This window comes from Gekko japonicus, unplaced genomic scaffold (assembly GCF_001447785.1).
Source record: "Gekko japonicus isolate JY-2015 unplaced genomic scaffold, Gekko_japonicus_V1.1 scaffold237, whole genome shotgun sequence".
Taxonomy (NCBI): domain Eukaryota; kingdom Metazoa; phylum Chordata; class Lepidosauria; order Squamata; family Gekkonidae; genus Gekko; species Gekko japonicus.
Window position 1 is genome coordinate 856150 of NW_015161955.1, and position 23558 is coordinate 879707.

General features: G+C 44.2%; 1 protein-coding gene across 1 annotated transcript in view; it reads left to right on the forward strand.

The window, feature by feature from the left end:
* PARP4 (poly(ADP-ribose) polymerase family member 4) overlaps positions 1 to 23558 on the forward strand; it is a 64203-nt gene that overhangs the window by 23621 nt on the left and 17024 nt on the right. The window contains exons 16-27 of the mRNA XM_015429497.1: positions 917 to 1003; positions 1870 to 2034; positions 4523 to 4569; positions 5829 to 5910; positions 6849 to 6986; positions 8090 to 8285; positions 9318 to 9388; positions 12986 to 13173; positions 16846 to 16945; positions 17184 to 17354; positions 18451 to 18531; positions 19064 to 19144. Of these exons, the coding sequence (XP_015284983.1) occupies positions 917 to 1003; positions 1870 to 2034; positions 4523 to 4569; positions 5829 to 5910; positions 6849 to 6986; positions 8090 to 8285; positions 9318 to 9388; positions 12986 to 13173; positions 16846 to 16945; positions 17184 to 17354; positions 18451 to 18531; positions 19064 to 19144 (1407 nt within the window). The remainder of the gene's footprint in view (positions 1 to 916; positions 1004 to 1869; positions 2035 to 4522; positions 4570 to 5828; positions 5911 to 6848; positions 6987 to 8089; positions 8286 to 9317; positions 9389 to 12985; positions 13174 to 16845; positions 16946 to 17183; positions 17355 to 18450; positions 18532 to 19063; positions 19145 to 23558) is intronic.

Genomic DNA, 23558 nt, shown 5'->3' on the forward strand with positions numbered 1-23558 from the left:
TAAACTCCCAAGTGCTAGGAAAGTACCATGGAGATCAAGATCTGTAGTTTGGTAGGCCATTCAGGCATCCAGGGGCTCAGGCAGCAGCCCCGCTGAAATGGGTGCTGATTCCAGTCATGTGGATAAGGTGAGGGACGGCAACTTCCAGGATGTGTATTATCTTTGCTGGTATGAACTTCAAAACAAAACATGTTCCAGAAATTAGCAGTGTATCCCTCCTTCCCCCAGTAAAACAACTTGGTCTTTCCAGGCCCAGTTTACTGCCAAAGTAACTGCTTGGAATGCCAGTAGCTGGCTGGTGGTGAAATGGGAGGAACCAACAGATACAGCTTGTGCCTATTGGCACCTCCTGCACTGGTGTCATTGCTGCCTGGGATCGGGGGGGGGGGGGGCTATGGAGATACTTCCTGTGCTCCCATGCCTTGGCTACTCTGGGGCAGCATGGGAGCAAAGGTCTTGGGGTAGCTAAATACCTTGATCTGGCTTTGGATCTTGAGGTAGCCAAATACCTTGATCTGACCTTCTTGCCGTAAAGAGCCCGTTCGCAGGGAGGGCGGGGTAAAAATGCAATAAAATAAATAAATAAAAATTTAATTTATACCCCACCCTATCCCACATGTGGGCTCAGGGTGGCTTACAACACAAGAATCGTAAGACAATAACAGCAATAAAACAACTACTGGTCCTTTAAGGCCAAAAGTCAAAGGGTAAATACAGACCATAATTTACCAAGCACTAACTTACAACAAAGAACATTTAACTGCTTGGAAAGTTAGTTGCTTATATCATGTTGCCAAAAGGTGAGGATGATTCTACCACACCTGTTTCTCCAGATTTCCTTCCAAATGCAGACCTATAGTAGAAGTGACTTAAACTTTTCTTACCAGTTACACTGATTTTGCAATTATTTCTGTAGGTGAAGGAAAAAGAAGTAGCCCACCGGGAATACAGAGACGCTGTCACTCGAGGCGATGGAGCTTACTTGATGGATCAGGATGCCCCTGTAAGGAGAACAGGATGGTTTATCATACCTTTTATTAGATCAGCATACATGGAGCTCCATTTATTTTCTGAAATAATACAAGTATCTGATTTGAAAACAGTAACGTACAGGTGCTCATGCTCTAGGGGCCTCCACTCCCAGCATAAACCAATGCTAGGAGACGGCAATCAGAGACTCCTAACCCCAAATCTGGTCCACCCTGAAGTACCTACTGGCTATCTCCCACTTGCCAAACCAGAGGCAACAGATATGTGAGGAAAGTGGCATCTGTAGCAGATGTACACAAAGGTTTGCCTGCTCGCAATAGTCTGCTATTATTTGTGGTTGCTACTGGCTATGATTCTTTTTATGACTGCATAGGCATGTATGACATGAGACTGCCCCCCCAACTCCGCCCCTCCCCCAGCTCTTTTGCAGATACTAGAGAACTTGGAAGACAAAGGAGATGGTCTCATATCTTGCTGACATACCTCCACCAAGCGCTCTGAAATTCATGGAGTATTGGGTTGGGGGGGAGGAATAGAATGTCTGCACAAGGCAAGAATGTGCACATGATGTAAATTGAGTCTCTGTGTGCTGGCCCCAATAGGCAAGTCATAGTCCGTGCCAAGGGAGGAACAGACGCACCAGGTAAGGCAGGGTGGTGTGATCTTACATGGTGAATTTGAACATCTGCAAATAATTCAAGTAGAATATCTCAGTAAACCACTACTAGTAGTTTCTAGTTCTTCTGTGATTCTATAGATTTCTCTAATTTTATCTTGAATTAATAACATAAATAGGATTTTCGGCATGGTAGCATCATGTAAAATGACGTCGACTTGCTTGTAAAAATGTTGTTTTGATGAGTATATTTTTCCCCATAGGACATTTTTACTGTTTCTGTTGGAAACCTGCCACCTTCAACCAGGGTTCTAATCAAAATCACCTACATTACGGAGCTGGCTTATGACGATCGCAATCTTTCCTTCCTCCTGCCTGCGGCTGTGGCACCTTGGCAACAAGACAAAGCATTAAATGAAAATACACAGGTTGGTCCATTTAAATTTGAAAGTCAGAACTACTGAAATATTTATAATCTAAACGTTTTCTTTTTTAATATTTTTATTTTTAATTTTTTTTTACTCTTTGTTTTAAATTCACGTCTCAATATATCATCCTTTGCTAGACCAAGACTAAATCATGTCTATTTCTTGCATCCGGCGGGAATGGAACTAGGTCTCGATTAAGCTCATATAGCAGACCATCCTCCTTTGAGGAGAAAAGGACCTTTTGCCTGTGTTTAAATGCATGCAGCTATGATTTGGCTTTGATAGAGCCCTGGCCCAATTCTAATCTTAAACCTATCATCTTAGGGTTTCTGTGATACATTGCAGAAGATGGCAAAGATAATGGTCTAAATTCTCACTGACTTGGAGAATCCATAATGAGGCTCTATAGAGGCGCTGTGGAACAGTTTCCAAATTGAACACATGCAACCCCCCTAGAATATATTTACCTCCCTTACAGAAAAGACTCAGTGGGTGTCTACAGGAGTCAGACCCTTTCTACATAATAAATTATTATGAAGTTAATGTCTGTTTGTGGCACATTTTTGTGGCACATTTTATGCAGGCAGCACACATTATCATGTTTTCTCAACAGCCAGAAGGCTGGATTTTATGCCTACAGAAAGGCAGTGCACCCCCCTAGCTGTGTCTTCTTTAACAGGGGTATTGAGATGTCTGCCTGAGTGTGACGGGTATGTTGTGGATGTGGTTCGCATTGTGGTAGAGTGACCATTCTTCTCTTTCCACTTTGCTACACTCCATATTTTCACAAACGCTGTGCACCATTTCCTTTATGAAGTTGTTCTGAAGGTTTTCTGCATCTATGTGTGACAGAGAGTGAGTGAATGATGCTGCTAGTTTGTTTCGCGTGGCTGTTGCCATCTTGCATTGCCCAAACTCCATTTTGGGAGGCTGCAAAACCAGTCAGCTGGTATACGCCTAGAAATGAGCAAGTTCCTACAGTTCCATCCTTCTAGGTGTTGATCCTTCTCTGTTACCGGAGATGCAATCCAAAGATCTGTTTACATTTACAAACTTTGGTGGAGGAGAAAGCCAGTACAGTAGGAATGATCCACCCTTTCCTTTACCCTTCATTTATTTCTACGGTGCCTATAGAAACCAAGTACAATGGGGTTTGAACAATGTTAAGTGCTTGCCTAATGGAAACTATAACAGCATATTTGTCTGGAAACTATAGGGAAGCTGTGGGAGTTTATTTCCCAGAGTCCTTGTAAAAGTACACGGTTGCACAAGTGCTCTCCTGTAGCACTTAGAAAGCATTCGCGGAGCCCAGAAATACACTCTGAGCAGCAGTTTTTACCACACAGAGAAAGCTCATGGTGGCAGGGCTTCTTCTTGAAAACATAATTGTGGGTTTTTGTTAATAGCAGGAAGTGCTTCCTGGGGCTTGCAATTGTGCTTCCAGCAGTGACTCTAACCATGAAGGCTGTCAGTCAGCATCTCTGCTTGGAGTACAGTTGTGGGCATCAGGAAATGATTCTGCTACAGAGGGCCGTCTATAAGTGGCAGCACTGCTGCTAGGTTTAGGATTTAAAGGAGATAGGCATGGAAGCTCTGCCTTACACCTGCTTAAGGTTACATGGCAGGTCTGCTGTAGAGGCTAGAAAGCATGTGGGACAGACAAGGAAATTATATTTGTGACAAAATAACATTTTTGGATCACACAGGAGACCCTTGAGGCCTGGTGTGATGCTATAGCTGGTCAAACCAATGAAAAAAGCATCTGCTGAAAAGCTGTTTTTATGCTGTTCTGTCTGCTTCTCTCTTACTTACTAATTAAGCATTAAAATGGGATAAAGGGTGGGATTTGTTACGATTCTACAGGGCCTGTGAAATGGAGCTGTTTGCCAGGCCTTTGACTGAGGTGGTGGATGTCCAAATTACACCAGCCTTCCCTGCTTAATTCGATCAATCTGCTCAATCTGCCTCATTTGCCTAGCACACTATCTATACCAACTTGATGTTAGTACCAGCTTCCCCTGGTTAAATGAGAGAAACATGCCCCAAAATTCTTCCCCAAAGTCTTTTTTTTATGACATTACAATGGTGCTCATAAACAACTTGGTGGTGATAGCTATGCAGAAATAGACCTTCCTACCAGATTAAAACATCACACAGTCTTGGACAGCATGCTTTTCTCCTATGTAAACACTACTGGGAGTTTAAGAGCTATAAAAATAGGGATTAAAAAAACCCTTTGCAGTACTTTGCAGGCCTGACCCACGTGATTTGCTGAATGGGTAAAATGAAGGTTGTTGTGTAAAGAAAACATGTTAGCATAGCATGCAGTATGCTGTGAAGCATCAAAAGCACCAGCTCTTTCAATATCTTGGAGATACAAATTAATGAGAGAGGGAGCTCTTTTACCAAGTTTTTTACACATGCATATATTTATTTCATTCCACCTTATTTCATTGTAACCATTCCTAATCTATTTCTCCCTTAATAGGACACAGTAACAAAAGTTGCAATTAAGCAAATAGGAACAAAACCAGGGTGAGTAGTTTTAGTTATCATCTGTTAGCATAATACATTTTTTAAATGTTCCATTTTAAAAAAAATCTACAATTTAAGCATAATAGGTTAGATCAGGGGTGTCAAACATAAGGCCTGGGGGCCAGAACTGGCCCATCCAGGGCTCTTATGCAGCCCATGAACAACTACTGCAAGGGAGGGAACCGAAGACTGCTCAGGGGGAGTGGGTGGAGCCATTTAGATTGTGGCTTCAGCATAGCAGAACAACCTCGTCTGTATAGGGGTGCCAGGTCCCCCGGGGTGGGTGGGTGGAGGAACCCCCGCTCAATGGGTCCAAATTGGGCTGCCAGGGGGAACCCCACCCCCTCGAATGATAGTAGTCCTGCCCCCAATGTGCCCAACGCAATGACATCACTTCCGGGTGATGTCATCGCAGCACATGCACAAAGCACGCAGGCCAAGGAACTCCCAGGGAAGTCCAGGACTCCCCCCACTGCAGCAGCACGTAGGACTTGGCAACCCTACATCTGTAGCAGTCAAGCAGCGTTGGAGTGTCTGCCCAGTGCTGCACTGCTGGCTCTCCAGTCCACCCATGTGGATTTTCCTCTGCACCCCCTCCCAGCCCATGGGGCCTTGCAGTGAGTGTACACCAACTCAGAGCTTACCAGCTGCTGTCCTTCATACAGTTTATATATCCGGTACCTGGCATTACGTTTATGGCACACACACCCCGGCACGACAAAGTGACATTTATGTCAGATCCGGCGCCCGTAACAAATGAGTTCAACGCCCCTGGGTTAGATGGACCTTTGCTGTGTTGTCAAAAGATGTGCAGGGACTACAGCTGGTTCCACATTAACCATTTAGTCCACAATTGCCACCGTTTCATTCAGTTATTCTTTACGGATGACTCAGATGTGGCCACCATGTTGCATTACAGCATTTCCTGGATTATTTTTCTGTGTTTTTTCCAGACACAATCCCTGGCTATGTTTTTTAAACTTCAAACACAGTTACAGTGTCTGGCTGTCCCAGGTGAATTGTCTAAGTGCTGTACCCCTTTCAGTCGTTATTAATTCAGACTGTATAATAGAAAGAGACATGACCGTCATTTCAAGACCCATATTTTATGGTAGATTATGAAGATGAAGTTTTCTAGTTAGCACCAGAATCACTTTACAGTAAAACTCGAGAAAATACCCCAAGACATTTCTCATGGTATAAACCCCATCATAACTGCAGCTGTTGAGTACATATGGTTTCTCTTTATCTAATGACAGTGGGTTCTCTTTGGAGATGTCTGTTGAAATGCCCTTTAAGATTGATTACATTGACAGCTGGACACATAAACTTAAAATAAAGGTATGTAAACCCTCCTGGTGTCTGTTTTTTGGGCTGGGGGGGGGGCAAGGCAGTGGTAATTAGAGAATTTTAAAAGGAAATTTTCAAAGGACCTGGCAAAGGAATTGTTAAATAAATGGTTCCAGTTTGAGATTTTAACCGTATTCATTTTCATTAATTTCTATCTTTCCCCTTCAAATCGTCAGAGTGGCAAGCAATAATGTTAACAGTATATTTAATTGAAAAGCACTATATGGTGTTGCACGGTCACAAAAATACTTTGGGTTGGATCCTGTGACTCTCTTCACCAGTGAGCTGGATCCTGTGACTCCGCTTCAACCAAGACTTCCTTCAGCAAACTTTTCTTCATTGGAGGAAGCCTTGGTCTTAAAGGTGCTACTGGACTCAAACTTTGTTCTGCTACTTCATTTCAGACCAACACGGCTACCCCATCTGAATCCATCACAAAAAGTCATTCTGTGTTGAAGTAAGTCATTCTCTTTTGAAGAAGACTTAGTGGAAGAGAGTCATAGAATCCAACTTAGCTGAAGGGCCCAAGCCTTTGTCTCCTGCTCAACTTCACCACAAAAACCACTCTTCTGTAATGTACCTGCACAATCATCAGGTTCCAGCCATTCTTACTTAACTAAAAGGATTGCCTACAACAGCTGTGTCAATGCCAATACTCCTGTAGCTGATCCTGTATGATCTTCTTTGTGGTCTCTGTTCTTCACACCAATGGGATCTAGTGTGCCTGTGCTGGATCTGCAGATCCAGCGCAGGCGCACTAGATCCCATTGGTGTGAATGCACAGATGACCACTCGAAGATCACCAGTTACTGGTAAGCAACCTGTTTTTCTTGTGCTAGCTCAGCGGCTCATTTCAAATTCAGGTGAAAATAAGTTGGGTTTTCCCACTGACACTAACAAACACCCGCTTCCCTCACACACCAATTCAGAAAACAGACTGTAAAGCCGTGATCCATACTGTGGAGGACAGTTCCTTGGGTGTTGCTGGGTTTGCACTGGGAATTGGGATTGGCGATGTCCATTTGCCCAGAATGTGGGTAGAGAAGCATCCAGACAAAGAGACTGAGGTAAGTCTGCCACTGATAAACTAACAAGTGAGTATCAAAACAACTCTTTAGTCATAGTCTATAAGTTGATAAATAACTTCTGCGGTTCCAAGGACACAGAGGAATAAAACTATAGGGTTGCCAGCCTCCAGGTAGTGGCTGGAGAACTCCTGGGATTACAACTGATCAGGTGACAGATCAGTTCATTCCAGCCACAGCTAAACCTGTTTGGGTTGCGCTGATTTTCCTGGGAGTTAAGCATGCACTTGTGTCTTCTCTCTTGAAATAAAAATGTCGTAACGTCGTCTGAACTGCACCTTGATTCAGTGACAGAAACCCAAATGGCTTGATTGGGTAAACCGCAGAGGATGTTACAAAAGAATATGAGGGCAGTGAGTGAAAGAAACGGCAGTCAGTTAACCTCATCTTGGGTACCCTAGTTTAGCTTCTGTTGCCTTTCCCACCCACTTGCTCTTCCCCATTGCCAGCTCCACATTTGGGGAGCCCTGGGACAAAATGGGTCCCTTTGTATGTGAGGACAGGGGTCCCCTTATATGTAGGGAATAGGGCCAACACCCACCTTGTTCTCCTAGTGAATCCACCTCTTCAAGTGATGAGGGTTCTACGTAGGGTTGCCAGACCCCTGGTCCAAGTGGGGGTTCCCCTGATTTTTTGGGCTTCTGCTGGCCGCTGGCTACCTGGATGGCGGGGAAGCCCCACCTCCCAAATAGGGACATTATGCAGCGATGCTCTGCTTTTTGGGCAAAACTCTGTGGTTTTAGGCCAAAAAACAGAGTTTTGTCCAAAATGCAGAGCGTTGCTGCACAATGTCCCCGCCCACTCCCGGAACGCCCCCCAAATCCCCCTGCCAGCTAGCCGAGGAGACCTGGCAACCCTAACTCTAAGGCACTCTCAACATAAAGCAGCACATACAATTTTTCATGTGTTGGAAATGTTGGTGCTATTAGCATGTGTGGTCTCTGAACTTTGACAAGTGCCTGAAATCATTGACTTCTGCTGCTGTCATTCTCCCTCGTTGTGCCCATCTACTCAGTTTCTCTAGCAGCTTCTGCATAATCTAGTAATGTCTACTTCATCACTGTTTTTCAATCTTCTTCCTTTAGGCATGCATGCTAGTATTTCAGCCACAGTTTGCTGTACCGTACGAACCTTCAAGCCCCTGTGGAGAAACAATCATCTGCCTGGACTGCTCCAATTCCATGGCAGGTTCAGAAATGCGGCAAGCCAAGCAGATTGCGTTGCATGCTCTGGAGTCATGCCATTTTCTACCACGGCTAAGTGTTATAAAATTTGGTACAAGTAAGAAGTTCTCCCAATTTTTTGTGGTGCTACTCATTTTTCTCCCTATTATGTTTGTCTTTAACATATTTCCATGGGGTCCGTTCACTGGACTGGTTCCCCAGGGGCGGGGAGGGGGGATCAGCTCATTCCTAAAGTTCAAGGTTAATCTGGTGATGAATAAGCAGGACACTGGTGTTTTTGTTTCCTTGACTGACTTTCTCAGAGCATGCTGTAAAAGTGTTAAGGGCTTCATCCTCAACCAAATACAGGGTCAAGATAGGCCATGTCATGCCGGGGTTGGGGATAGAGAGATTTTGCTGTCTCTGCTCAAGGGCCGCCCTGTAAGCACCCTTTCTACCTTTAATCTATGTTAATGAGTATATCAGTGATTTAGTAATGATCACAGTACCACCATTAATGTACATGCCTTGCAGCATAAGCTGAAAAAATAAATAAAGAAAAAAAGACAGGCCCCTGCCCTGCAGGCTAAGAGTGGCCTTGTGCTCCCAGAACCACCCCAATCCAACCCAAACCTCATAAGAACATAAATCAGATGACTTGTGCAGCTCCCTGAGCCCCTGGGTGGCCAGTGCTGTGGTTTTCCCTAACACCTGTCTCTCAGCAGCCCTCGCCTCAGGGAAATTGCAGTCTGAAGGTAGAGGAGAGAGCATAGATATTAAATGGTAACTGTACTGAAAGTGTGAGGGGGAAAAGATATTCCCTGGTCAGGGCTTTCCATTTTTAATGGCCTTTCTGCAATTAAATAAACTCCGTACCAAAACTTCACTGGGAATGACTTTTGGGAGGATGGGGGGGGGGGAGCATAAAATGAATTACAAATTAAGAATTAATAACATCTGCCACTCCTTATTAGAGGAGAAAGCCATTTTATGGGTGTTTTAATGGAAAGGAGTCATAGGATCCAACCCTGGTTGATTAATCCAGTGATTCAACCATGCAGCCCTAATGATTCAGTCAGTCAGATTCTAGTATTGTCATTCTTTGGAGAGGCAGAAGGTATTTTCAAAAGTACTGTTTTTTGTTGTATAGATTTTGTACATTTTCCCTTCAGTCCTGGAAAGTACAAAGTGGATGTCACTGCTCTGAAGGAGTTTGTTTCAGTAAGTAACTTTAATACTGTTCTATTCTGTTTGTTGCATCCCCTACACAATGAAGAAGAAGGAGGAGATTGGATTTATACCCCACCCTTCACTTGGAGTCTGAGCGGCTTACAAACTTTTTTCCCTTCCCCTCCCCACAATGGACACCCTGAGGTAGGCAGGGCTGAGAGAGCTCTTTTGATAACTGCCCTTGAGAGAACAGCTCTGACAGAACTATGGCTTGTCCAAGGTCATCCCGCAGCTGCAAGTAGAGGAGTGGGGAATCAAATCCAATTCTCCCAGATTAGAGTCCACGCACTTAATCACTACACCAAACTGGCTCTTTTTTTGTTCAGAAAAGCACTACCCATCACATAACTGGAGCTCCTATCCCTACTTGGTCATATAGCCCTTTTCCAGATCAAATCACCACACAAAAGGAAACAGCGATAGCAAGGAAAGAAGAAACAAGCAAATTCAGACACTTGCTGTTAGGTAATTTAGGGAGCAATCCTAACCAGGTCTGCTATGAAGCAAGGCCCATTTTATTCAGTGGGGCTTACTCCCAGGAAAGTGTACTTACCTTCCCTCTGGTGGTAACAGTGCACTAGCCTCTGATGATAGAGCCAGTTGGGTCTAGTGGTTAAGTGCGTGGACTCTAATCTGGGAGAACCGGGGTTGATTACCCACTCCTCCACTTGCACCTGGCTGGATGACCTTGGGCAAGCCATAGTTCTGATAAGAGCTGTTCTTGAAAAAGAGCAGTTTCTGTCAGAGCTCTCTCAGCCCCACCTACCTCACAGGGTGTCTGTTGTGGGGAGGGGAAGGCAAAGGAGTTTGTAAGCCGCTCTGAGACTCCTTTGGGTAGTAAAGGGTGGTCACTGAGGGAATGCCAGAGCAGGGGGGGGGAACATAAAGGCTGAACAGATTCATATAAGAGAAGTTCATATTTTATGTACTCTGCTCCCAAGCTGTATAACCCAATAGAATGTATAGGCACATATCCAAAAGACTGCTCATAACAATTTGGTATATTTTACAAAAAGAATGTGTTCAAAACCAACAGTAGGCTCCTCTGTAATTCCATACATAAATAGTGTCCATAGACCTCCAAGCAGAAAGTAACTGCAGTAGAAGACGCCCACTGTGAAAAGAATAACAGATGTACGTCTCTCCCACATATAAATCAAGGCATTTCAATGTTTTTCAACAGCAGTTGGTAAAATGGAACCCAATTTCCAAAATAACACAGCTGAGTTGTGCCTATGTTATTTTGGAAATCGGGTTCCGTTTTACCAACCTCTGCTGAAGATCATTGAAATGCCTTGATTTATACCTGGGAGAGACGTACGGCTGTTATTCTTTCCACAGTGGACGTCTTCTGCCGCAGCTACTTTCTGCTTGGAGGTCTATGGACACTATTTATGTATGGAATTACAGAGGAGCCTACTGTTGGTTTTGAACACATTCTTTTTGTAAAATATACCTTTTTTTTAATAAAGATTTTATTGACTCCCCTAAAAAGGGGAGGAGTTTCGCTTAAAAAGAAAGATAAGGAGGGTATATAGTGGGAGAAAGAGAAAGCTGAGTGATGTATTAACTGTTAGATTAAACTGTTAGTAATGTCCAATCATCAAAGGCTTCTTCTGCGTGTTGTCAAACATCTTTTTTCCATTACAGTTACTTTCTATGTTAATTTGTTAGTAATGTTCCTTTGAATTTCTGTTAAAAAGTCTCTTCAAGGCACATTCAGAACCGCTTCTTTAACGCGCTGGTTACTTTTCCCCTCTCAGTGACGGGAGGGGCTTCCTCTGTTTTTCTCTTGCCTCCGGCTTCTTCCCCTCCTCCTTCGGGTCGCTGTTAACTCTTTCAGTTCCTGTGCTGTAAGCTGTCTTCCTTTCATGCCATGCCCGGAGATCTCCAGCTTTGAGAATGGTATTAATTTCAATTTCGCTTTTATCCGCTCCCAATCCCTTCGCTGGATTCTCCTCTTCAATTGTTGACTTTTATAAGCGCTCATGAGGCACTTTTCGCTGTCACAATTCAAGCTTTTCTTTTCCTTCACAATCCCCGTTGGATTCATAGCCATACACAGTCCAAATATTAAACAGCCGGCACTCACGTTGACACAAACGCCCAGACGGAAGTCCCTCCCTTCTCCCCCGCTTGTCTTTACCCAGCTCCGACATCTTGTTTTTTTATTTTTAGTAAAGTTTTTAAAATGCGCTCCAGGGAAACAAAACCTCTTGCTTATTTTCAAGTACATCAAAGGAAAACATCACTATTCGCTCAGTCCATTCCCCCCCTCTTTTCTTTTTTTTCTTTCTCGCTTATAGAGGATTAACCTCCTCATTTTCCGCTGAAGGGGGGGGGAAACGTTCTTAGTTCATTTTCTCTGTATTTTGACAACTCACAGTTACGCCAGTCTTTTATTTTCCATTTTTTCCCCCGCTTCATCACTCGGTGACGCCCGGTGGTTCCGCTAAACCCCGTAGAACGGGGTCGCTCACGCAGCAAGGTCCAAAGGGGCAGGGCATGGCGAGAGTCTCAATCTCCGATCTCTCGACCGAAAGAGAGACTCCCCCCTGGAACGCCCTAAAGCGCCCCGGATCCGAGCTCCTCTCATCTGAGGGGCTCGTTCGGGTCTCCGCTTGCGCGGATTCCCTCCTCCACCGCGGGCGGGCAAGGCGCCCTCGGGAGCGACCCGAGGATGCGTCTGCCTTTCGCGGGAGCCAGACCGGAAGCCCTTTTTGTAAAATATACCTAATGGTTATGAGCAGTCTTTTGGATACGTGACTATACATTCTATTGGGCTATGACCACTAACCCGTTTTTGTACTTCAATGAATGTAATATACAGTTTTGAGCATATATTGTTGTGAATTGTGGATGATCTTCCCTTGGTGGGTGTTATTTGTGGCTATACTTGTACACAAAGGGTTCCCTATTGTCTTTGACATTCTCAAGCTATATGAAGCTTTCAAAATAAGAGCCAACCCTTTTAATTGGTCCTAGAGACAAATGGAAAGACAGGGGAGCTGTTTAAGCATGGGCAAGGTACATTCCCTGCAGCACCACCTTGCTACTTTACTGTGACATTCAGAACTAAATGGCATTTCCAAATCAGCTTCCAAGACAGATCTGTGTAGAGTATGTTACAGTCATCTTAGCTTGAGGAGGCTGACCATCGGGCGGTTAGCTGAGCCTATATTCACGGTCTGTAGGGTATGATGCCATGTGATTAAGTGGCAACTAGATGAACAAGGCCTTGCTCAAGCAGTACTCAGGCTTCATAACCAGCAGATCAAAAGCCAGATAATTGTACTAGATAGGGATGCCAGCCTCCAGGTGGGACCTGGTGATCCCCTGGCATTACAGTTCATCTCCAGATTACACAGACCAGTTCCTCTGGAGAAAAAGGATGCTTTAGAGGGTGGACTCTGTGGCACTGTACCCCACTGAGGTCCCTGTTCTCCCCAGGCTCCATCCCCAAATCTCCAGGAGTTTCCCAGCCTTGATCTGGCAACCCTTCCCCCCATCCTCTGCTGGCAACCCTCTTATAATTTTAACCATTTAAAAATACCCCTTTATTGTTATCACTCCTCCTTTTTTTCCTAGTCTGCTACCCCTTCAATGGGAAACTCTGACTTATGGAAGGCATTGCATTACCTGAGTCTGCTATATCCTTCTAAAGGCAAACGCAGCATTCTTCTAATATCTGATGGACATATTCAGAACGAAGCCATGACCTTGCAGACTGTGAAGGAAAACGCCCGGCACACCAGGATATTCACGTGTGGAGTTGGGCAAGTGCTTATCAGATGATCATTTGTACTGCGTTCACAAGAAACTGCACGGCGCAGTGAATAACACGGATGCATTCTGTGGTGCCATCAAAGTGGCATGGCACTTCAGACTGCAAGAAGATACTAGGCTTCCCATTCCAAGAACCTTACAGCCTGGCGTTTGAAACCAGGGAGGGCGGGGCCATGGTGGTGAGAATAAACAGGGAGGTATTGCTGATCCATGCTGTGATAACCATCTAGACTAGGTTATTGGAAGCCCACTGCATGTGGAGCTGCCATTGAAACCTGTCTGGCAGCCATCTCATTCAAAATGCAATTGCTTAGCTTTTGAGTGGTATGAATTTACATGCTCTCATAATTTCTGTGCTAAAAGCTTTAGGTTTGTTGCCTGTTTGTTTCTGGGTTCTGTTCAAAGTGCCAGTTTTAACCTTTAAAGCCTTTCATGGCCTGAGCCCTGTGTGCGTGAAGGGTCATCTCTCCGAGAGCCACTTTGGTGTAGTGGTTAAGTGCGCGGACTCTAATCTGGGAGAACCGGGTTTGATTCCCCACTCCTCCAGTTGCACCTGGCTGGATGACCTTGGGCAAGCCGTAGCTCTGATAAGAGCTGTTCTGGAAAAAGAGCAGTTTCTGTCAGAGCTCTCTCAGCCCCACCTACCTCACAAGGGTGTCTGTTGTGGGGAGGGGAAGGGAAAGGAGCTTGTAAGCCGCTCTGAGACACCTTTGGATAGTGAAGGGCGGGGTATAAATCCAATCTCCTCTTCTTCTTCCTGATGGGAACTTGTGCAGTCCCTGTATTCTACTCAGCAGGGCCTCCTCTTGCCACATGGTGTGGAATACTGTGGCCCAATCGAGGGGATTTCAGCGGCAGCCCCTTTATTGTGGAATAGTTTTCCAAGAGGGTGTTGATTTTTTTTCCTCCCTAAATCTCATGGCATTCAGAAAAATCTGGAAGGTGAGATTGTTCCATATCCCGAGAGTCCTTGCTGAAATAGATTAATTTGGTTCTTTGGCAGTCCCGTAGCTAGGATTATTTGGGGGGGTGAGCTTTTACATTTTTCAGGGGGTTTAAACCAAAGCAACCGGGGTGTGTGTGCAAAAAGCACAACTATTGGGGTTAGCAGCTAACAGTAGCCTGCCTACCGTAGCTCTATCCCCCTGACACCCGTGAAATTCACCCCACCATTCATAACCGTACTCTCCCAGTTTGGTGTAGTGGTTAAGCGTGCGGACTCTAATCTGGGAGAACTGGGTTTGATTCCCCACTCCTCCACTTGCACCTGCTGATGTGACCTTGGGTGAGTCACAAGCTCTGGCACAGCTGTCCTTGAAAAAGAGCAGTTTGTGTCAGAGTCCTCTCAGCCCCACCCACCTCACAGGGTGTCTGTTGTGGGGAAGGGAAGGGAAAGGAGTTTGTAAGCCGCTCTGAGACTCCAAGTGAAGGGCGGGATATAAATCCAATCTCTTCTCTTCTTCTTTTTCTTCTCTTCCCTGAGGAGTGAACTTGCAGCATCGGAACAGACTAGGACTAGAGAGTGGAGCAACTGGCTGACCGTCTGATCCCTGGCCTGCTTGCTTGCTGCAGCAGGTGCCAGGAAGCAAGGGAAGGTTTTAAAAGAGACATATGTCTCTTTAAATCCCTTCCCTTCTCTTTGGGCTGCGTGCCGCCACTGCAGCATGACCCAGGGAGAGAAGATATCACAGCAGTGGCACGCTCCCTGAAGAGAAGGGAAGGGATTTAAATAGACATATGTCTCTTTTAAAACCTTCCCTTGCTTCCTGGTGCCTGCCGCCACTGGAGGAGGGCTGGGGCGGGGGGCTCTGTGGACTCGCTGGTTATGGCTCTCTCGTTTGGTGGTGTGCTGCATGCTTAGCTAAGCAGGAGGCTGGTTGGAAATAGCCTGTTTTTGATGGATTATTTGGTTAGCAGAGTGCTCAAGGCACATAACGCAGCAGAGCCCATCTGGGTTCTGAGTGCTGGCAAGAAACAAAGTTACACACTGAGCCTTTTTATCTTTGTAAACTAATATGAGTCCTTTATTGTAAGGAACTCCATTCTAGACAAGATAGGGTAGAGACAGGTTTCTAATCTAGTCTAACTAGCTAGGATGGATAGAGATGCAGGAAGCATGTCCTGCCATCATGGTACCAAGATGGAGAAGACTAGCATAGTGTGGAAAGTGTCAAAACTGGAAGGAAGGAAGACTCCCTGAGAGTAGCAATCTACACATCAAAGGGATAGCATCAGAGAATAAAGGAAAGGATAGTCAGTGTCCTGGCCTCTCTCTCTCTGACTTTTATATACCTTATCTGAAGTCTGAGGCTAAGAGACTGTGCAGTCGTTCACTTCTAACGGTTTTTACTGGTGCTATAGTATTACAGTGTTTTGGTGCTATAGCATTGTAGTGTATAGTATGGTCTTGAAGTGTATCTTCAAAAAGAGCACTACTGATCTTAGCAGTCAGGGACCCACATACCTTTGGGACCGCCTCTGTCAGTATGCCCCTGGAAGAGCATTACGCTCAGGGAATAAGAACCTCCTTGTGGTCCCTGGCTTTTTGGACCCTGGCCCCTGCCTGGTGGGACTCTCTGCCAGAGAACATCTGCGCCCTGTGGGAGTTATTACCTTTCCACAGGGCATGCAAGGCAGAGATGTTCCGCCAGGCATTTGGTTGAGGCCAGCAACGGGGCAGTATGAAATCTGCCACTCTTATACATACACCCCCACCTTCCTTAACCCCTCCCTCCAAGAGGCCTGTGAAAGCTGGAATCTTTTCTTCCGCCATCTTGGAAAGTGTACTGTTTTACCTGTTGATATGTTTTAGGAATTTTTAACATTGGTTTTAAATTAAAGTATTTATTGTATTTGTTTTTGTTGTACGCCTCCCTGAGCCCTGCTTGCAGGGAAGGGTGGCCTAGTAAATCCAATTTAATAAATAATAAATACTGATCTTTTACTATTTTTACTGCAAGACTAATAGATACCCTTGAAAAGGCCTGTTGGTAGAACACATAGGGGATTTTACCTTGAGTAATAAAATATATTTTTACTTTATTTTGCACCATCAGCCTTGGCCTCATTTTTTATCTCTTAGTGACTGGTGCAGCCCTTTTATTTTCTCTTTGCAAAATACAACCATATGGGGTTATGGATTTGTGGGCTTCACCCACATTGGGGAGGATCCAGTTGAAAGTGGCTGAGTGTGTGTGCATCAGTGTGGGTGTACATCATTTGGAGTGCGCCACCATATTTTGGCCAGCCTTGGCCAGTTTCCACTGAATATTATGAGAACAGACTTAACACTTAGAGTCCAGGGTCCAGCTAAGGATACCAGCCTCCAGGTGGGATCTGGGGATCTCCTAGCATTACAGCTCATCTCCAGGCTACAGAGATCAGTTCACCTGGAGAAAATGGATGCTTTGGGGGGGGGCTGTATGGCATTGCACCCCACTGAGGTCTCTATCCTCCCCAGGCTTCAACCCCAAATCTCCAGGAGTTTCTCTACCTGGAGCTGGCAACCCTAGGTCCAACAGAAGTATGTCCAAGGCACGCTAGGAAAAATACGACATTGGGTTTGCTCAGGTTGCTTCTCTGTGATAGTTTTTTTTTAAGCTACAACTTTAAAAAAAGTGTACTTAGACATATATTTAAAGCTTTTTATATGTTTATATTAGCTACGCAGCAAATCGTCACATGCTGAGATCTTTGTCCCAATATGGAGCTGGAACCTTTGAATATTTTGACGCGAAAACAAAGTATAACTGGGAGAGAAAGGCAAGTACAATTTAGTACTATTTCCCTTGAATTAATTGGAATTGGACTGCTCATATTCAAGTGATTATAAAACCCAACTAAGAAAATGGGCAGTTGTAAAAACTACCCAGTGAAGACTTGTACAAAGAAGAATTTGTATAAGAGTGTGTGTAATTGTATAATTCTGTTTTCTGCTCTGTAAAAAGTAAGTGCAAAGTGGAACAAGCATTAATTACCTTTTTTCCATCTATGCATCCAGATAGGTTGTCAGATCTCTCGAATGCATTCTCGGGGATGCAGTGCTGTTTCAATTAAATGGCAGCAATTTGACACAAATGCACCTGAGCCAACATATGCTCCTGCTCAGATACAATCTTTGTTTATTAATGAGTACCTTCTGGTCTATGGATTTATCTCCCAGTGTACTCAGGTAAGAAGAAATGTAAAGAAATCTGTTCCATCCCCAGTGAGAAAGAGGGTTGTGATTGATCTGAAGGCCTCCTATATGACCAGGAATGATGTAATTTTTGGTGCATAATAAAAAATTATGTAGGTCCCATGGAGTTGTGTGCATGTTAAATTTCATAGAGAAAGAAAATGATACACAGAGTTTGCAGGAAAGATCCACCAAGAGAGCTGTAGATCCGCTGGTCCTTCTCCTGGGCCTTTTGCCACAAAAACTGCATTTTGTGGAATTTATCTGAGTGTCAATCACTCTTTGGGCAGACTTGCCTAGGGAGCTGAGTTGTTGGCTCAACCCATGATTGAATCTCCTACAGTGTGTAATAGCGCTGGAGAAACAGGGGTATGGCTAGCACAGTTCCCGGTCCAAAACCAAGATTTCCATCCCTGCCTGAATGAATGGATTTGACTGTATGGACAAGACCAAAAGACCTGAACTAAATTGGGATTTGGCTGCTTTGGAGGGACACTCAGGACTTAGTGTTCAGAGCTGCAGCTGCTGCTTTGCTCCCACTCTGCTTCCCTACCTTGGCCCTGGCCTTTAACTTCTTGAGAGACCAATTGAAGATGGAGGGTGGGGCTCAGTGGAGATCAACTGGGATTAAGAACTAGCCCTGTGCATCTTGCCTGGGAGGCACCGTGCTGGTATTTGCAGTAGTGATGTGACTGAAGCCTTTGATGGAGATAATTGCTTGAAGTTCATTGGGTAACCTTGAGCCAATCATTATATTTCAGCCAAATCTCACTCTTGGGGTGGTTCTGATGTTAAAATTGGAGGGGGACCCCATATAAACTACCCTGAGTTCTTCGGAGGAAGGGCAGGATAAAAATATATGATAATTATTATATTTATACCACCATGCTTAACCTGTAAGTGAAATCATGTGTTCTGTTGCATTATGAGAGGCTGGAAGAGTGTGTGTGTGTTTGTGTGTGTGTGTGAGAGAGAGAGAGCTCATTGATGCTTTGGTTGGAGGAGAGCCTGGCAAAGGCACCATAATAGCATAGAAGAAGGTGAGGAGAGGTTAAAATAAGGGCAACACCTTCTTCGCTCTTTCTTTCAGGCCACTTTAAAAGCACTGATAGATAACCAAGAATTGCAGACAATGGTATCTACAACTGAACTGCAGAAGAGAACAGGAACTGTGAGTAGGCCGGGGCTGTAGAGTTCCCTACTGTCTTGCTGCAGGGGTGTGAGGCCTTCAGTGGGATCACAGGATCTGGAAAGGCAGTGCATGCATGCAAGCAGAGAGATACGGCTTCCTTTGTTGACCCAGTAGTGGAGACATCTCCAGGCTCCGCTCACCGGGATCCTGCAGCGCAAAGAAGCATGGGAGCACTGATTGCAAAGTTAGTCTTTTGTAGCAAAACAGAACAAAAGCCTAGAGGTACCTTAAAGACTAGCAACATTAATTTCAATATGAACTTTCATTGGTCAAGGCAGACTTAGACAGATATGTGATGGAAACTTGTACTGAGGAATGTTTAGGGGGGAATGAAATTCTGGCCCCACCATAATCTGTCAAAGTGATAATAAGTGTGCTAGACCATAACAAAGACCACCTTTTTGAAACCAGAGCTCTTGATATCTGCCTTATGCTGTCAGAAGAGCCAGTAAATAAAATCTTAGATACATGTGATGATGTTTACTTTGTCCCTTTTCTTCTGTTTATATAGATGCTCCACAAACTTACAGCAAGAGCCCTCATTAGGGATTATGAACAAGGGGTTCTTCATGAGAACAAAACAGAACATGAAGTAAGTTAACAAGAAAAATGGAAAACATGATCCATAAAGTTGGACTGCAGTCCTAATTGGGTCATCGCCTTGTCATGATTCAGTTCTGCCAGAGGGTTGAATTTGTCTATTTAAAAGTCACATGGAAGTTTGATTAATCTTTTGACTTTACGCAGGCAATTAACGCTCAATTTACCGGCCTGAAGAATGAAAGAATCCAGTACATGGAATCCACATGTGTCCTGTATAATCTGTCATGAGTCTCAGTGAGAAAGACGGGTTATAAATAAAGTAAATCAGATGAAACAAAGATTAGTATGCATCAAATAAACTCAGGCATGCAGGCACTTTCCAACTAAATCTCCGGATAAAGATTTTCAAGGGGTGCCATTTATAGTGATTCAAACAAATAAAGGAAGGGAGCTCTTTGGAAAATCCAGGTCTTCACCATAACTTTTCTCCCTGACAACTTTGCTAGCACCCAAAAACGGTATATTTTATCCCCCCACCCACATAACATTGGTATGTGAGGTTAGAGATGAAGGCCTGTTTCTCAAAACTTAATTGCCCATTCATTCAATTGCTTTGTTATGTTTTGAGACAAACACTCCTCTCTCAGACAACCAAAGATTGATTTGCAGCCCAGGGATAGATCTACTGCTCTGGAATGCAGCCTTTCTGGCTAAGCAGAGAGACAGCAAGTCACTAATATCTCATTAGAGCATACATTCTTAGCTGAAGTTATCACATATCAGCTATGCTTATAAATAATATTTTGATTACATGGATAATTGAATATGAATATATGTGTGTGTGTGTTAAAATAACATAAATATTATGATTAAATGAGATGTAACTGGTTAATCAGTTAAGTCAGAATTAATCTGCAAATTGATAAAACTGCAATTCTGAATAAAACCCATTCTCTTCCTTCTGATATGATGCATGACTGCATCTCAGGAAGCATCATCTCGGTGGGTTCATTTCCACTTCTATGAGAAAATAGGAAGCACACTGATGCAAAGCTGGCACATGCACTTTTTGGAAGTGCTTTTATTAAACATAATTAACTTTTTAAAAAATCTCTAATTAGTTGAGCACCTTTTCAATCAACGAAAAGTGTTTAACTGATTAATGGTGCAGACTGCTGTGGACTTAGAAGGCTACAACACTGTTCAGGATTGCACTACAAGCATTCCAGCCTTAATGCATATGTTAGCACTCCAGTTTATTAAGACATTAATAACATCAGTGCATTTTTGCTTTTGAGAGAGAATTTCTTTATTGTTGTTGTTCACTACATTTTCTCAACCTCCCTCCAAGGAGTTCTCACCATCTTCATTTTATACAGTTTGGTGTAGTGGTTAAGAGCGGTGGACTCTAATCTGGGAGAACCAGGTTTGATTCCCCACTCCTCGACATGCAGCCAGCTGGGTGACCTTGGGGCAGTCGCAGTTCTCTTAAGTGCAGTTCTCTCAGAGCTCTCTCAGCCCCACCTACCTCACAGGGTGTCTGTTGTGGGGAGAGGAAGGGAAGGAGATTGTAGGCAGCTCTGAGGCTCTGAGTGAAGGGTGGGGTATAAATCCAACTCCTACTCCTCCTTTTCCTCTTCGAATCATAGAGTTGGTAGGGGCCCCCAGGGTCATCCCCCTGCACAATGCAGGAGATTCACAAATACACACACACACCCCGTGGCCACTGTTTCATGCCCAGAAGATGACAAAAAACCTCCAGGATCTCCAGCCAAACCGGCCTGGAGAAAAATTGCTTCCTGACCCCAAAGTGGTGATCAGCATTTCCCTGGGCATGTAACAAAGGACTACAGGAACTAAATACTGATGCAACCTCTATTCCTTCATCCAAATTATTTATAAAGATAGTGAACAAAACAGTTCCCAGGACAGATCCTTGAGGCACTCCACTTGTCACTCCCCTCCAAGAGGATGAGGAACCATTCACAAGCACTCTTTGGGTGTGATCTGTTAACAAGTTACAGATCTACCTAACAGTAATAGGGTCCAAACCACATTTTACCAATTTGCCAACAAGAATATTATGTGGAACCTTGTCAAAAGCCTTACTGAGATCAAGATAAACTATGTCTATGGCATTCACCTGATCCAGCAAGATAGTAACTTTCTCAAAAAAAGAGATAGGGTTAGTCTGACATCACTTGTTCTTGAGAAACCCATGCTGGCTCTTAGTAATCACAGCCATCCTTTCTAAATGCTCAAGGACTGTCTGTTTGATTATTTGTTCTAAAACTTTCTTCTTTTCCTTCTCCTCCTCCTTTGAGGTAGGTCAAGCTGATACAGAGTGTCTGGCCTAATCTCACCTAAGAAGTTTCATGGCAGAGTGGGAATTTGAACCTGGGTCTCCCAGATCCTAGTTCAGCAGTCTAACCCCTAAACCAGGGGTTACACCTCAGTCCTCCTATATGGATTACATTTCGATCTGGTAATATAATAGGGGACCTGTGAGGACTCACAAAGAAGGGAAATACCACTTTCCTTCTTCTCTCCCTGCCACCAGCTCTGCCTTCCTTTCTCCTTCGTTACCAATTCCCGTTCTCTCCCCTAAGCAGCCAGTGCTCATCCCCTCTTCTTTCAAGAGGGTTGCTTGGGAAATTCCTGGAGATTTGAGCGTAGGGCCTGGGGTGGGTAGAATTTGGGGAGAGCAGGGAGTTCAGTTGCTATTTTCTCCAAGGGAACTGATCTCTAGCTTGGAAACCAGTTGTAATCCTGGGAGAACTCCAGCTGCCCCCCCCCCCCTATCCTTCTGGTAGACTTCTTTTCCTGCCCATTGCTGTGTTTTCATGCACTATGCTGTGTTGCTGTCAAAATCCAAAATGCTGTCCTTTTTGCCCATTCTGTACAAAGATGTTGCTTTTAACTTGAGGGGCATACTTCCAAATTAGGATTCATCTGTAAACAACATTTTTTTGCAGACTTGGCACTCTCTCTAGGATTATGGAACACTTTTGTGCTTTCTACCCATTGTAATGCTCAGGGGCATTAGGACACCATGTGTTTTGCCAGTGTAGTGTAGTGGCTAGGGTGTCTGCCTGGGATCTGGAAAACCCAGGTTTGAATCCTCACTCTCCCTTCCACGGAAGCTTGCCAGGTCACCTTGGGCCAGCCACACACTCTGAGCCTAATCCACCTCGCAGGGCTCTTGTCAGGATTAAATGGACAAGGGGAGAACAACATATGCCACTTTGAGACGGGGGGGGGGGGGAGGCAGGATGTAAATGTAGTAAATAAATAATACATTATTTGGTGGGCTTTTTACTTTCTCTGAGAAGCTCCCTAACAGTACAGGAAAGTGACCCTATTTTAAGCTCTTTGACGTGAATGGACTCCGAACAGTGTTTAAGGGTAGAACAAAGTTTGAGTCGAGTGGCACCTTTAAGACCAACAGTTTTATTCAACGTATGAGCTTTCGTGTGCATGCACACTTCCTCAGATATGTTGAAATGGAAGTTAACAAGTTCACATACATAACAAAGTTAAAGTCCAGTGGCACCTTTAAGGCCAAAACGTTTTATTAAAGGTGCCACTGGACTCTAACTTTGTTCTGTTGCTTCAGACCAAAACGGCTGCCACCTGGATCTAAGTGTGTGTGTGTGTGTGTGTGTGTGTGTGTGTGTGTGTGTGTGTGTAAAGAGAGAGAGAGTGTGTGTGTGTGTGTGTGTGTGTGTGTGTGTGTGTGTAAAGAGAGAGAGAGAGAGAGAGAGAGATGCCTCTACATAGGTGAACATCAACAAAACAGGGACCACGATGGAATAAGTACAGAACAATAGAAAGCACTGTGTATGAACATACAATATATGAAATAATAGCCAGTATGGTGTAGTGGTTAAGTGCGCGGACTCTAATCTGGGAGAACCGGGTTTGATTCCCCACTCCTCCCCTTGCAGCTGCTGGATGACCTTGGGCAAGCCATAGTTCTGTCAGAGCTGTTCTTGAAATAGCAGTTCTGGAAAGAGCTCTCTCAGCCCCACCCACACAGGGTGTCTGTTGTGGGGAGGGAAAGGGAAAGGAGTGTGTAAACTGCTGTGATACTCCGAGTGAAGGGCGGGGTATAAATCCAATCTCTTCTTCTTCTATTTAATAAAAATATAAATTGTGTGCAAAATACTAAATAAGTATAATCACCTTATAGGTATTTACAAAATTCATTCAAATTCATATATAGGCAATCAAATACATAATCAAAGTAAAAAAATATGAAGGGAACAGTCCAAATATTCTCCTGTCTAAATAGCTAGCTCCTGTATAAACGTAATCCAAAGGTAATATTTTATTTCAAACCTTGCTGCTATAGAAGAGGGGATTCAACAATCCCACCACTGTAGGACAAGTAATCATTACTCCCAGATAAGCAATCCGACGACTTCCCGGTTGATGTTTCCAGCCTTCTTTCTCAAGAATTG